This window comes from Maniola hyperantus, chromosome 4, assembly GCF_902806685.2.
Source record: "Maniola hyperantus chromosome 4, iAphHyp1.2, whole genome shotgun sequence".
In the NCBI taxonomy this organism is placed as follows: Eukaryota; Metazoa; Arthropoda; class Insecta; order Lepidoptera; family Nymphalidae; genus Maniola; species Maniola hyperantus.
The window spans coordinates 15,779,746-15,795,755 of NC_048539.1; the positions used below are offsets into that span (position 1 = coordinate 15,779,746).

The 16,010-nt window shown below is 37.5% G+C and overlaps 1 protein-coding gene across 2 annotated transcripts; it reads right to left on the reverse strand.

Moving 5' to 3' along the window:
- Positions 1-3,862: 3,862 nt before the first annotated feature.
- Positions 3,863-14,559, reverse strand: LOC117996839 (ATP-dependent DNA helicase DDX31-like). 2 transcript variants are annotated; one of them, XM_034984975.2, is made up of 13 exons: positions 14,436-14,559; positions 13,815-14,359; positions 12,906-13,074; positions 12,039-12,196; positions 11,147-11,435; positions 10,176-10,422; positions 8,829-9,382; positions 7,769-7,945; positions 7,199-7,287; positions 6,204-6,305; positions 5,254-5,405; positions 4,712-4,931; positions 3,863-4,081 (listed from the first exon to the last, which is right to left on the reverse strand). In XM_034984975.2, exons 1-13 carry the CDS (start codon positions 14,472-14,474, stop codon positions 3,949-3,951), a joined length of 2,874 nt encoding a protein of 957 aa, XP_034840866.1. In that variant the 5' UTR covers positions 14,475-14,559; the 3' UTR covers positions 3,863-3,948. The 2 variants fall into 2 exon arrangements, with proteins under 2 accessions (XP_034840866.1, XP_069354076.1); XM_069497975.1 differs by having other exon boundaries at positions 13,815-14,350; positions 14,430-14,527.
- Positions 14,560-16,010: the final 1,451 nt, after the last annotated feature.

Sequence of the window (16,010 nt, forward strand, 5' to 3'; positions counted from 1 at the left end):
GTCTCCTCTCAGATTGAGAAGGGCTTGGCCATAGTCTACCACGCTGGCCATGTGCGGATTGGTAGACTTCACACACCTTTGAGAACATTATGGAGAACTCTCAGGCATGCAGGTTTCCTCACGATGTTTTCCTTTACCGTTAAAGCAAGTTATATTTAATGCAGGTTTCCTCACGATGTTTTCTTTCACAGTTAAAGCAAGTTATATTAAACGCACATAACTCCGAAAAGTTCCGACCTCCGATTAGAAGGCGGACGTCCTAACCACTGGGCTATCACAGCTTAAAGCGAGTGATTAATTAATTACTTAGAAATTTAAATACAGATTTATTACAATTCAAGAATTGTTATCAAGTACCCTATTATTTATTCATTGACATTTACCTACTTACTTAGTATGGACTCCCCGTTGGTAACAATTGATTTCATAATGAATTATTAAGATCGCCTTAGATAAAAAATAGTTTGCAAACGAAGGGAATATTAATATTGATGAAGAATTCTACAAATATTGAGGCTAGGGACTAGTTAACTAGTCAACTAGAATATAATATTTCTCTTCAAAATGTTCAAATCTTTAACCTTTTGCTCTATTGAAGCTCTATTATAATATGTAGGTATATAGTTCGTGACAGGTCGAGATGGCAATCGGGGTATGAGGCGGGGGGACGCGGACGCCCCGCATACCCACATTTTACTCTCGCTCGCCCACATCGAGTTATCGCGGGTTTTGTCGGTCTCAACGACAGTGACAACGCTCTACAAAACCGCTATCTCTTTCTAAAGGTCGACTCACGAACCTACATTATTTTCTGCCGAACACTGAAAACATCACATGTCCCTTTTTTGGGCAGTTCAGTAAAAATAGATTCAAATACCTATTTTATCATTATAGTTCAAATAGGAATGAAGTTAGAAGAAAACAACTGAAAAATGTGAAAGGAGACGTCCTCAATAGTAAATGTACTTAGTTGAATAGGTAGCTAAATAATTGGCTTCTAATAAACACAATTTGTGTCTTCAAAAAAATCATGAATAGCCGTAGGTACGTGTAACTCATTAAAATATGCCTGAACTCGATATGAATAAGTATGATGAACAGTCGAATACCGCTAATTACTAGACTGTTTGGAAACACGTTACATTATTCACTCAGTTAAATAAGCAATCAACACTTCAATTTCGATTACATACAAGCAGTGGCTAAAGTAAACAAAAACACGAACAGTAGCAAGCTAGAAAAAATATTAATAAGCGTTTGGGAAAGTAAACATAATTGGTTCCACAGTATTTAAAATGCATCCCATACTCGTCGAAAATTAGTTTCGGACAAGTTTCAGAGGAACACGCCCCCTCGGCTTCGTCATGTGCGGAGCTACCTACTAGGCACTCATTAATGAGTTGAGGTACAGCAAAAAATATGTTCCTCGACACAATACGGCGCATGACTAGCCGCTCTTCGATCAATTATTAATAAAAAGCGGGCCGCTTTATTGAAAGGGCGATTAGCTCAATATTTATATGGAATATTCGGTATCAACGCCGCTTTGTGCTCATTCGGTAGGCTATGACGCGGCGCGTTTGAACTATAACTACCGCCCAACGCACAGACCAACTGTTCGAGCGCGTCAATAGAATAGTTACATGTATGGATCATGGTAATCTCTTCGTGTAATACCACAGACGTTTATCCCATTGTGTCTATTAAGAAGCTAATAATAATAGCTGATATTAGGTCTCCACGTGGACTATATCAGTCAAAGTTTTCTTTGTGTAGGTACCTACTTTTTTTTTATTTTTTTTATTCAGATACAAGTTAGCCCTTGACTGCAATCTCACCTGGTGGTAAGTGATGATGCAGTCTAAGATGATAGCGGGCTAACCTGGAAGGGGTATGGCAGTTTTTATTAAACCCATACCCCTTTGGTTTCTACACGGCATCGTACCGGAACGCTAAATCGCTTGGCGGCACGGCTTTGCCGGTAGGGTGACTTAAACTTAGTGTCATTTTCCCTACTCTGTTAATACCTAAGTACAAAACATTTTTGTAATCTTACAAAGAGACGGAACGGTACGTCCCTACTACCGTCTTCTACTGAAAAGAGCCGTCAAGAAACTCAGCGGTTGCTCTTTTTCTAAACAAAATGTTACTACATATATCTAAATATACAATACATAAGCAATATAAACCTATTAGGTAGGTACACTATTTTGTGAGCTGCTGAATGCAAAGCCGACCGTTTTCATGCAACCTTGTTATTAAGAAAATCGTGAATTAAATTAGCATTAAGTATAACTTAGAATGAAGTATTTAAGTATATTGGAACTAATTCACAATGTTAATTTAACAACTTAGATATATCATTAATCAAAACACACACATAAACACGCGTGTAAAAACGAAAATAAACTCAAACCAGATTGAGTCATACTTAGTTGCGAGTAATAATTTGAATCAAATAAAATAGGTCCCGCTTTACATAAGCGATATCTGGCAAAACAATTTTTCAGTAGAGCTGATGCTAATGAAAAGGCCTTTTCACGAGCTTTGGCGCCGGCCGGCATGCAAATGAGCTGTTTAATGATGCGCGAAGTCGGGCCACACAACTATACTTCTACGGATAACTAACTGATGGAAATGTGAAAATACTAAAACTTACTTTTTGTTTTGGTATCGTGAATAAACTAATACGTAGAAAGAACATGAACAGAATTTCCGTAATCGTTGAAGTACCTTTTTAAAAAACCGAAAGTTATTTTACTTCGAAAATTGAAAATACTAATTATTAGTTCAAATTGACTTTTAATTAAATTACGAATCTTTTGTATGGGAATATAGAAAAGTGTTGTTTTTAGACTTTTTCAGGCAATCTTTTAAATTTTTCTCTCCGTAAGAACCACGTACTTCAAGGAATATTATAAAAAAAAGAAGTAGCGAAATCGGTTCAGCTGTTCTCGAGATTTGCGATGAGCAACACATTCAGCGATTCATTTTTATATAGGTATAGAGATGGGTAGGTACCTATCTACCATTGTATATACCATACTCTTTGATTGTCAATCGTTGAATTTGCAAGATAATAATGTAATGATGATAATTCATTGCGTAGACTTAAAAGATGCAGTCAAGATTCCTTGGTGAAAGTAACAATCAACGAATTTATCATCGTCACGATTAAGTCATTTAAAATACTGTCACCAAAGGAGAAAAGCTCAACCTTGAAAAGAATGATTACAGCATGAAAGCGCCTCACAATACTCTTTTAATTTTCCATTATGCAGCAATAAAAACATCGTAAATGAGAACGACAAAAAAGTCGTCGGCACTAACAAAAACCGCGGGCTGGGGCGAAATTCGCAACTCATCCCGACATAATGATGGCCGCTTGAAAAAAAATTTAAATATCAAAAGGCCGGACGAGGCGCGGTAATGGTTTAAAATCATTTTTCATTCGAGTCACTTGCGAGTCAGAAGTGGAAACGGTAGCCATCGGCCGCCCTCCCATTAATCTCAAGTCGTCCCGCGGGTTCCATTTTTGTACGAGGCCCATGTTCCATCGGCTACTGGTCATAAAACATTCTTAAACCACGATACAAAATTGTTTGTTGAATATTATAAAGTTAACCGCGATTATAATTCAGCTCTTTGTTATCATAACTCGAGAACTAGGGTACAGAATTTTAGATTCAGATATAATTATTCGCTTAAAACGAATGGTGATTGATAAAATATTAGGCCTTCATAAAAGAGAAAGAAAATTGTGGTTAAAATATCGATGACAATGAGATTCCCCGCCTTTAGTGTGATTGCCTCAGCCTAAGGTCGTCTATAAAAGACGTAGAGAAAATAATAACAACCAGAATATTCAACGTAATATTTTATTTACAATGGCATACAAGAGCGTGTAATAAAGATTTAAGTAGATATCTAATTATTCTTTATTAGTTATTAATTATTTTTGAACTTCTTGGTATAACTGTCGACTGGTGGTAAGCCACTATCAAATTCACTAGCCGTATGCATTGAGCTTTGCTTGTTGACAATTTTGTGTGCGAACACACCCACTTTCATTTTCGGGAACCTGTAGAAAAACATGATATTTTAGCAGTCTAAAAGTGATCTTAAAGATGATCCAAGTGGCGCAAGAATAGACTGAGCCGTAGAGATGAAAAAGGGGATTTTTTTTCAATACTTAAAATGCGTATAAGCCCTATCGATCGATCGCATCAAAGAAATGCTGAACGTCGTTTGAACGTAATGCTGACGTGAACTCATGAATATTATTTTTTTACATACAAGTTAGCCCTTGACTGCGATTTACCTGTTAGTAAGTGATGATGCAGTCTAAGATGGAAACGAGCTTACCTAGAAGAGATGTTTTGAAGAGAGCATGATTAAGAGGCAGTTTTCACGAAACTTATCCCCCCCTAATTATAGTTTCTACGCGGCATCGTACCGGAACGCAAAATTGCTTAGCCGACCAGACCAGGCAATTCAGAAATTATGAGTTTCCAAATTGACCCTGCTAGAATCTTTTTATAAGACCACAGCTAGCGGTCTACCACTATGCCAAGGTAGTTGTAAAGGTGCACCGCGCGAGTATAGGAAAATGCAGCTCCTAGCTGCTCTACTCTGTGCGTGTGTGAGTGATCTAAATGCAGCAATATCCACGACTCCGTTAATATTCAAACGCTTTATAAAACAAGCTTACCCAGGCCGTTTCTTTTCTTCCTCATCATGTATCGTCAATCGGTTAGTGGGCCTCTCCTTCTGCATCTTCGGGTCAGATCTAGCGCGCCTGGCAAGTGCCCCGGGAGTTTCTCTAAGTGCGAAGGCTTTAGCCGCGTGGCCCAAGTGCAGGAGTCGAGCGTCCAGCCACGGGCGGACTTCGCGCGGGTAGCCGGAGTAGAAACGCACCCATGATGTGAACGCTTGGACCAGAAAAATAGAGATATCAACATCGATATAAATGACAAGATATGGTCAAGCGAACAAAATTTTTCACGGTTTTGGAACCAAATAAATCAATACGGTATTTGACAACTAGTCAAATCAGTAACTTTTTATCAAACGTCAAAACGCGCACTTAGATATTCTATGAAACGCTGGAATGTGACGTTAGCCCCTAACTGGGGACAGCGCGTCCCATACAAATTCATTCTTCCAGCAACTCCCCTTATATCTCTCCTCCGTGGTACTACCTATCACCTGTCTTCGTTTTTGCCAGCGTCCTGGTTCAGCCTGTATACACACCTCTGCTAGCCCTCGCCAGCCACTCCCTGGAGCTGTGCGCGGTGTACTCGAGCTTGGTTTGCACCGCGATGGCCGCGCGTTGCCGCGTCGGCGCCGAGGGCACTACGGACTGCAACGCGTCCAACGCTCGCGACTCGTCCGATTGCCGTAACCTATGCACAATATTACCGGTTTTAATATAAAGAGCTGATTGAAAACCGAAAAGTTGACCAATCAGGGCGGATACTTGTGCGTATGGTTTTCTGGAGGCGCGCTGTTAACTCCAACATATGGCAAAGTATGAGAGCGCTTTTGCAGAAGCGTTTGCTTGTTGTATGGCGCAGTTCGACGCGCGACGCAACGCACCACGCGATGTGCAACGCGCCGCGTCTCCAAAAAATACCACGCAGGTTTTTTGAGAGATCACGTGATAATTTTATCTCGAGTCAGTCATAGAAATCTGTTACGCTACACAAAGGCATATTGAAAAAAAAGAAGTTCAGGGTAGGTTAGAGTTTAGTTTAGGTAGGTTAGAGGTTAGAGACCTACTCGTACCTACCTCCTGAAAAAAACGCCGAAAAATGTTTTGGTATAGGTACCCCTCAACAGATACCTAGTTCGATAAGTATTTCAAAATCCTTATGAGGTTTTTTAGACAGTTTTTGAAAATAAAAACACCGTTAACGAAATAATGGGGCAGATTCCCTTGTACACAATCTCTAAACTAATTTAACAGGTCTAAATCTAGTGCTATCCTTTTCCGCAAGAAACATTATGAAAGGGATAGCAATAGTTTTAGACGTGCCATTTTAGTTTAGAGATTTTGTACAAGAGAATTAGCCACATTGACCGTCAAAGTTTTTAGCAATACTTACGGAATCCTACCTGTGTGAACACGCACTTGCCCAGTTATTTTAAAGAGAAATCATTCGATGAATGTAGGTTCCGCTAAAGTTAATAAGTCAACTCACCTTATACGCTTCTGTTCCAGATGCCTCACGAATTCTGCCTCGCTCGGCAGAAGGAACATCACAGCGGCACCCACTTGCGCCGCGCGACCCGTCCGCCCTACCCTACGAATGTTTTACAATAGAGTGTCCTCTGCTTAATATCGCTTAACTCCTTCTCAACACATCAACTTTTAAAAAAAAGTATGCTCCTGAAAAGTATATAGTCACTAAAAAATCTATTAAAAGTATGTATGGGGGCGTCCATAAATTACGTGAGATGTTTAAGGGGGGAGGGGGTCGAGTCAAATCTCATCTAATCTTACGTTGGAGAGAGTTTTTTTTCTGATTGAAACAAAAAAAAAACTATTTTGGTCCATTTAATCCAGATTGTACATGCGTAATCGTAATACGATTTAAGTATTCTATTGTTAAATTTTTATTACACTTATAACTCTCAGCAATATCAACTAGTCGTAAATAAAAGCACGAAGCAATTTTTTTTCTTTTTACAATAACAATCCAACGCGTTCACGTAAGAAATCCACATTTTGAAAAATCTCACGAGAGATTGGGGGATGGGGGAGGGGTTTGAATAAAATCTCACGACATCTCACCTAGGGGGGGGGGGGAGGGGGGGGGGGGGGGCACAGAAAATTAAAAAAAAAACACATCACGTAATTTATGGACGCCCCCTATGCTCTTGAATAAAGCATACCTATTACACAATCAAAAATTATGTAAATGATAAAAGAGCGTGAATTTGTGTATGTAATTATTTCTGCCGGGGATTATAAAATATACTGAAGGCCACGTGTCAACTGACACCTAAAAATTCAACTACCGTTACTCTGTCATGGACACAAAATAACGCATTCATGATTTTGAGGTTCCGTACCCAAAGGGTAAAACGGGACAAACCAACAAACAAACACACTTTCGCATTTATAATATGGGTAGTGATGGTAGGAATCCTTCGTGCGTGAGTCCGACTCGCACTTGGCCGGTTTATACAATACCTGTGAACGTAGTCCGTAGCGGAAGCCGGAGCGCAGTATTGCAGCACTAAGTCCACTTTAGGCAAATCCAACCCTCTTGCTGCTACGTCCTAGACACACAAAAATAAACCTGGATTCTTTTTCGACGAACCAGCAATGGTTGTTTGACGATAGCATTGGACGTTGCTACGCGAAAAGAATGCAACCGATAACAAAGTTTTTAGATTACATCTTTTTCGCGTAGTAACGTTCAATCTACATAGACATCTTTATCTCTATACATAAAAATGAATCGCTAAATGTGTTGCTGACCGCAAATCTCGAGAACAGCTGAACCGATTTCGCTAATTCTTTTTTAATACTATTCCTTGAAGTACGAGGATGGTTCTTACGGAGAAAAATTAGAAAAATTTGAATCGACTGTTAGGCGGAACGAAGTTCGGCGGCAGCTAGTTAAGAATAATAATATAATTAATCCAAAAACTTTAATTATTGTGAAAACTTAATTTACTAGTCTAAAAACTTTTTAAAGTCATTAAAGGTTAAACAATATTCAATTAGATATACCTAGATAAGTTGTTTCATACTCACTGTACAAATAAGCAGTCCTCTCTTTGCAGCACGGAACTGCTTGAACACTTCTATCCGCTGCTCGTGCGGCATTGAGCCGTGTAAGCTGAACACATCCAGATCGAGTGGCACTAGGCCGCCCTCGCCCGGCGCCTCGTAATCTATCTCGAATTCTGATCCTTCTGATGCCGAATCGTCCTAGGAAATTTTAGAATAAGGAACAATGGGGCCGATTCTCTTGTACACAATCTCTAAACTAAACTAAATTAACAGGTCTAAATCTAGTGCTATCCTTTTCCGCAAGCAACATTATGAAAGGGATAGCAATAGATTTAGACGTGCCATTTTAGTTTACTTTAGAGATTGTGTAGAGTGTGTGTGTGTGTGTGTGTGTGATTGTGTGAATTAGCCCCATTATTATCTTTTCTAGAAAACTGTGATAAGTTTTTATCCCTTGGGGAGATACTAGGTGGCGTCTCATAATGATCTAGCTCGAATTCTGATTCTTTTTGATGCCGAATCGTCCTAGAAAATTTCAGAATAAGGATTTTGTCTTTTCTAGCAATAAGCAAACTGATATTTTTTTTATCCCTAGGGGACCAAATAATCTATCTCGAATTCCGATCTTTCTGATGCCCAATTGCTTGTATGAGCCCAGGAGAGTGCATCCTCCAGGATAAGGGTGTTTTAGTGGGTGGAAAAAGATTTTTTATTTATTTAACTCAACTTTTACAAGTATTTTTGAATCGTCAAATCCATCCACACTGCCTTTCGCACCGAGAAGAACTAGCAAGAAAATCAGTGGTAGAAACCCCACATGACCTATAGGGCGATTGTCTAAAACCTGCATCAATCATTATTACAATCTCAATTGTTCTGATTGGCTGAATTTGTGCGATTCTTGTTGCAACAATGCATTGTGGCCAATAGTGAGCGAGCATTAACCAATCAGAGATGATTGCGATCGTGACATTGTAGCTGTCAAACAACCGCGGTAGGGCCACTGATTTCTCAGATTATTTGAATTCAGGTGAACATTGAATATCATGACCATATTAAAAACGGAAAATTAAATAATTACCTCATCACTTCCCTGTTCTTTGTTAGTCTTTCTTTTCTTAGCTTTTTTATTTTTATTATTTTTCTTTTTACCATCCTTACCAGTTAAAACTGTCTCAATCAATTCTGTATGATAGTCAACCATTTCTAGAGTTGCCATGAAAACAATCATTTTGCCTCCCTTTTTGTTTAGTACACAGTGCTCTACTATAAGGGAGCATAATGTTACCAATCTAAGCTTCATTGGTATAACAAGGAATGTCTGATTAACTGAAGCTGGCAATATAAGCTCGTCTTCCACGATAGCTGTTTTAATGGCTTGTACAAAGGTATTTTTACTTTCGGGAATATCTTTTTCTTCAACTTCTTCTTCTTCTTCTTCTTCTTTCTCTTTTTCTTCTTTATCTTTTTTATTTTCTATCTCTTTTTGAACTTTAAAATATTCATAATCGGAATCACTATCACTTTCTGTTTCTTGTTTAACATCAGCTACTTTTGTGTTTTTAACTGGGACTTCATTTTTATTAGTGGTACTAAACAATTCAGGGTGTTTAGATCCATTGAAAGCTTTTAGACCTAAAAAATTTGAATATATTACTAACATTAGAAAAGGGCTTTTAAGATTTTGAGTTGCCTAATAGTCCGCTATCTTATTTTTTTTTTCAAAATAGCGACCACACATAAAACCTATACTAAGGCCATATATTTTGACGAGCTCCCTCGCACTGAGGTAAGCGCTGTGGTCTTGTTATTGGGAGGTCCCGGGTTCGATTCCCGGCAGGGGTCAGGAATTTTATAATTTCTAAATTTCTGGTTTGGTCTGGTCTGGCTGAATACCATCCTACCGGCAAAGCCGTGCCGCCAAGCGATTCAGCGTTCCGGTGCGATGCCGTATAGAAACCAAAGGGGTATGGGTTTAATAAATACTGCCATACCCCTTCCAAGTTAGCCCGAATCCATCTTAGGTTGCATCATCGCTTACCACCAGGTGAGATTGCAGTCAAGGGCTAAACTTGGATCTAATTAAATAAATAAATGCTAATCAATAGCATCATCATCAATACAAACGAGTATTGTATGAGACAAAATTTCCTAGAGTGTGACGTCACAATCTCCTGTAGCGTCATCAGTACAAGATTTAGCTACCAGTATACAACTTTGATAGCTTATATCTCAGAAACGTGACACTTTGGAAGGTTTTGTCTCGTACAATCCTGTTTTGTATTAATGCCAGCTATTGATTGATACTGGTTTTATGCGTGGCCGCTGTTTTGGAAAAAGAAAATTGGCGGACTACTAGATAGGCCAGGCTCCATACTAAAATATTCAAACCCCATTTAAATTAATGAAATGAAACAATAATAACTACCTGATCGACTTTCTTCTTTTTCATCATTTACTTCTTTTTTAGTACCAACCATTTTCTCTGATTCAGTAACATTATTCTGCTTTTTACTTTCCAAAGATTGGTGATCTAATTTAACATTTAGATCGCCTAATTTAACATTTTCAGTTGATTTGGTTAGCTTTAAAGAATCAGCGACAAGTGTTTTACCGTCAGATGTATCTATAAATACAGGGTCCTGCATGGTTATTCCCGCTAAATTTTCGACAGCCTAAAGGCAACAAAATCATTTTATTACAGTTTCTTTACTTAATCCTAAAGAATAGAATCCAATGGTACTGATTCTAAGCACAACCTAATTTTAGAGTGTTTGCATACTCTTCTTACTAATTTAATATGAAAATGACAGACGCAGTTTGACAGTTTTAAATTTAATTTAGAGCTGTCAAACCGCGTGACTTTGGCTGCCAGTCGCGAGCCTATTGTTTAAATTTGTACCATGCACTAAAATTTAGACTTTTTAAATGTAGGATTCATGTTCTGTCCTTTTTTAGCATTATTAAAAAGAAAAGGATGCAGATACTCTAAATTTAGTTTAGAAAAAGACAACAGAATCGGCGCCATTGTGGCTAATTCCACTGTACACAATATCTAAACTAAACTAAAATGGCATGTCTAAATCTATCGCTATTCCTTTCACAATGTTGCTTGTGGAAAAGGATAGCAATAGATTTAGACCTGTTAATTTAGTTTAGTTTAGAGATTGTGTACAAGAGAATCAACCCCATTGTCTTGTTTTTCTCTTAGCTAAATTTAGAGTATATTCATCTCTTTCTTTTTAACATTGCTAAAAACGGACAGAACATGAATTTTAAATTGCAAGACACTAAATAATATTAAATAATTTTTTTATTAAATTAAACTTTTACAAGTACTTTTGAATCGTCAAATGCTGGTTCGGAATGCCTTATACTTTTTTTTTAAATATCATATACCTTTGTTAGTGTAGCAGAGAGAAGTATAGTTTGTCTCTCTTTAGACAAAAATACTTTGGTCAAAGGATGTTCAATGTCAGGTTCTATTTTGTCTTCGCAATTCTCAACTTTTTTGTCTTGATTATCATCATCATCATCATCAGTTTTCTTACTAATAGTTTGTTTTATAAGTGCAAGGGGGTCATAAGTGGCTGCTTTTTTGTGGTCTTCAATCGCTTTTACAATAGCAGCAACATCTTTTTCATAGCCCATGTCTAATAATCTATCTGCTTCATCCAGTACAAGGCATCTACGATATATAAAAATATATAAAAGTTATATAAAAATATATACAAATTCATAAAACAATACCTTCAATAGCCTACATGTTTTACAATTACATTCGTTTTAATGCTATTTATCTACAAAGACTATAAAAAAGTTGCAATCTATGTTAGTGTATGTATTTCCTTATGCCTTCTAAACCTGTACAAAGTTGGGTTATTACCTAGTACTTAATAATATTATGCACCAAAACTACCATGCAATATTAAACAAATAATTCTTATACATCACTAATATTATACGTCAATTTTAAGTAACGTCGTTTATCGAAAAATTCGCCACTGTTTGCCCCTGGGCCAATAATAGTTATTAATTATCTAAATATCTATATGTAAAAGGAAAAGCTGACTGACTGACTGATCTATCAACACTCAGCTTAAACTACTGGACAGATCTGGCTGAAATTTGGCATGCAGATAGCTATTATGACGTAGACATTTGCTGAGAAAGGATTTTTGAAATTTCAATCCCTAAAGGGGTAAGACAGAGGTTTGAAATTTGTGTACTCCATGTGGACGAAGTCGCGGGCATAAGCTAGGTAAATAAATACTTATACTAATTAACTCACCCAGTTTTAGCAAAATTTAATGAACATGTATGTCTTAAGTGATCATTAATACGACCAGGTGTTCCAACTAATATACTGAGGCCCTTTCGTAACCTGGCTTTCTCTGCTTTCCTCTTTTGACCGCCGCTCAGTAAACCAGGCACTATCCAGATAAAGGGCTATGGGTAAACAATATTAATATAGTAAATAAATAAGGACCACTCCCAGTAAGGACCACAGTGCTTAACACTATGCCAGGGAAGTTGTCATAAAGCTAAACTCTAGTATAATGTCAAAAATTGACTCCTTACGCGCTATTTTAACTTTTTGTGTCAAATCTCATGTCAAAAGTATGATTGATTATAGATAGCCCTTATTTTCAATTCAATTCCCAATTATTGGCTTTTAGGTGTGCCAGCTGGGCACAGAGTGTTTCGCCAGTGTCACGTTTATGGAGAAGCCAGAAGGAGATTGTTCGGTGAGAGCTGTTGTACAGTTAAATTTTGAATATCTACAAAATAGTTAATTTTTTTTTTTTTTTGGTAGTTTGTTAGTTTGAGCCCTTATTTTAAAGGCGAACTGTACTTTTGACATGACAGCTGTTGACCCATAGAGTTAAAATGGCGCGTCAGAAGTAATTTTTTACAGACTACAAAGCAATTATCAGTACCCTTATTATAAATGTGAAAGTGTGTTTGTTTGTTGGTTTGTTGGTTTGTCCTTCAATCACGTCGCAACGGATTTTTTGCATGGGTGTAGATAAAGACCTGGAGCGTTACATATGCTACTTTTTACCCCGGAAAATCAATTTTTAAAAACCTAATTCCACGCGGACGAAGTCATGGGCATCAGCATCAGCTAGTTTACACATATTTTAAACTAATTTACCTTAACAAGTTTAACAAACAACTCGTATGTTTGCACAGCTAGCTCTCGGGTAGGGACCACAACAATAACCCTAACACCATCATGTCTGTTTATCTTTGGCCTTATCGCCTGCAATCCTTCAACAACTGGCAACGCATATGCCAGAGTCTTCCCCGATCCTGTTTGTGATCTAATAAATAAAGCATCTTCTTTAATATGCTTTGAACTACAGGAGTATAGTAGTAGTAATCTAAATGAATCTATGAAATACTCTATTCACTCCTGCGGTTCAAAGCATAATAAAGAAAGCATGTAAAAAATATCAATATTTGTATGATACTGCAGTTTTGTTGCTACAGTTCAACCAACAACCTTAATCAATTTGGATGCAATCTCTAGGATTGGATTAAACCTAGAATAAAGCAATAATTTTATTACAAATATTATTGCAATGTTTGTAAACCATACTAATATTGTAAATGCGAAAGTGTGTCTGTCTGTCGTAACGATGAATAACACGACACTTACTATTGTTTAGTAGTCAATATTTATATTAACCGATCAACAACATTTGTATTAAACGTTTTTTATGTGAAAACAAGTAAATAACTAACGAGAAATACAATGATACCACGAATTCTCAAAGTTGGTTTTGCAACTAAAGTTGTATTCCTTGAAAAAAATCGGTTACAGGATAAGGGACAAAATAGGTTAGCCGCATCTCTGTTTATCACATTAGTAACTTTATCTGTGCTCTCTTTTTAGTGTGAATGAGAAAGCAAACGTTCCCTTGTCAAGATGTTTTACTCCGTCTACGAATCAGACACAGACGTCACAGGAACTATCTAGTTCAAATAAATTTTTCAGTATTATGTTGATAGTAACCAAAAGTCAGATAAAATACTAACAATGTGTCCTAGAATAACATACCTGATTAAAACATCTCTACCCTCTAAAATAATTGGAACAGCATTTTGTTGCACTGTCATCAACTCCGTCAAATTAAGATTTTGCTTCAAATTAGCAATACTGTGAGGGTGAATATTTAAATCTGAAAATGTCCTGCCCGCAAAAACCTTCTCAACTAATGGTTTGACAGCCTTCTGTCCCATTTTAGGAACTTCGGGATTATTTTTGAATAAAGATGATATCCAAGCCCCACTACGAGGTTTCTGTTTAATCTGTATTTCATCATTAATGTCCTGATAATTTTTGCCATGAAATTTGCCTGTGTTTTCACTGAGATCCCGCAAAGTTGATGCTAAATTATGTTCCTTTGATGAAGTAGATTGCGACAGTTTGGGTACCTTGCTTTGAGGTTCGTCTGAATTTTTTAATAGAAATTTCTTTGGACCGGTATTTTGGGGTCTTTTCCTCGCAATTATTTTACCGCTAAAGTCGGGTTTAGGCTTAAACTTGTAGTCTGAAGCGTTGTTTGGCAAAGATTCTGGTTTGTTATTCCTCTTCTTAGGTTTCTAAAACAACAATTACGTACTTAAACGAAGCAAAAGTTGAAATTTTTAGTCACACAGTACGGAAAACTACACTTACCTTTTTAAAAACTGATATATTCAATTGTAAATCATCCATTTTAACTTATTTTTATTGCACACACATTAAACTTTGAGGTTATTAATCACACGTTGACATGACAATTGACATATTATGACATTTCATGTTGTTGTGACGGTTGACAGTTGAGACATGCGTTCTAAAACCATATAAAACAGACTTGCGCAGCTGTTCTGCAGGAAGGAACGCTTGTTATACAGTAGAAACGGGTAACATTAGAATAGTAGTTAGAGTTTTTAGGATGGCATTAAAAATGAAGAGTAAATGTGGTTAATCTAAGAAATGTAGTAGGCACCTACCTATATTTTGTGAAATTAGGAGCTTAGTAAATAATTTACAATACAAAAGAAAAGATAAAAAGTTGTAAATGTCTTTTAAATCGGAATTATGTACTGTACCTCTCTGGCGCAGTAATAAGCGCTGTGATCTTATAAGTGAAAGGACGCCCCGCACACCCAGTCACCCACCCAACCCAACCCCCACGTTAACCTGGTGCGGGATAGCGCGGGTGACATGCGGGTGCGTCCCAACCCCGATTGCCATGTAAACCTGTCGCGAACTAGTGCGTACAAAAATAAAACTGTCCCATAAAAACTTCAAAAGAAAATTGATCGCACCTAACTACTTACATTTTCCGGTTCCATTACGCTGATCAATTACATCTATGGTTCTTAAATGATCCTATTCATACATAACAGGGGCACTTATAATATAAACATAGCTTTTCGGATTACAAATATTTATTCCACCCCATAGGCGTCATAAAGCAATGCTTTCGGGACACGCGCCGGCACGTGGACCGCTGGCTCTCTCATCCGCAAAGTGTTCTCTTCTACCCTTAATTTGTTTTTCTATAAAATAACATTAAAAGTAGGTAGGTACTCAGAATTTCAATATGTCTCAAGTACTTGATTATAATACCCGATGAAGCGACGCCATCTTCTCGTGAATACTGAAAGCTGAATCTTGTCTAAAGTCTTATGAAGGAAAAGCTGACTGACTGACTGATTGGCTAACTGATAGAGCCAAAAATCTCAGTAAGCGTTAACCATTTTGAATCACCCACCAATAAAAACACGTTTTCAAAAACATTTCAATTCGTAAAAGTTTTCAAAAAACATTCGTTATTCAATTAGAAACATCGATGATTAAAAAACATAGTGTCTTACGCGACAAGCTGAGATGGAAATCGGGGTATGAGATTTGGGGGACGCCCCGCACACCCGCACGTCACCCGCGCTCGTCCGCACCTGGTGCTGTGCTGTGCGGGAGTGCGGGGCGTCCCCACCCCGATTGCGATCTCGACCTGTCGCGTCATGGGTAGGTAGGTACCTACTTCTTCTTTCTTCTTTCTTCTTTCTATATTTTGGGGCTATGCAAGTTCTTGAATACCCTGTATCACTTCGATCGTCTCCTTTCCATTCTGTTTGCCTATAGTTACTTATAGGTACTATTATATATTCTGTGGTTATAGACCGCACTTAGTACTCAACTTCTTGTTTCAAAGATGTTTTTGAAATAATAGAATTTCATGGAAAAAAGTTAGAAAAGTTA

Coding starts and splice junctions, on each gene's coding strand:
- LOC117996839 (XM_034984975.2), bottom strand. CDS start 14,474: ATGGATGATTTACAATTGAATATATCAGTTTTTAAAAAG. Junction 6,306..7,198: donor GCTACGGACTACGTTCACAG/GTATTGTATAAA, acceptor AAACATTCGTAG/GGTAGGGCGGACGGGTCGCG. Junction 4,082..4,711: donor GAAGAAAAGAAACGGCCTGG/GTAAGCTTGTTT, acceptor GTTTTTCTACAG/GTTCCCGAAAATGAAAGTGG.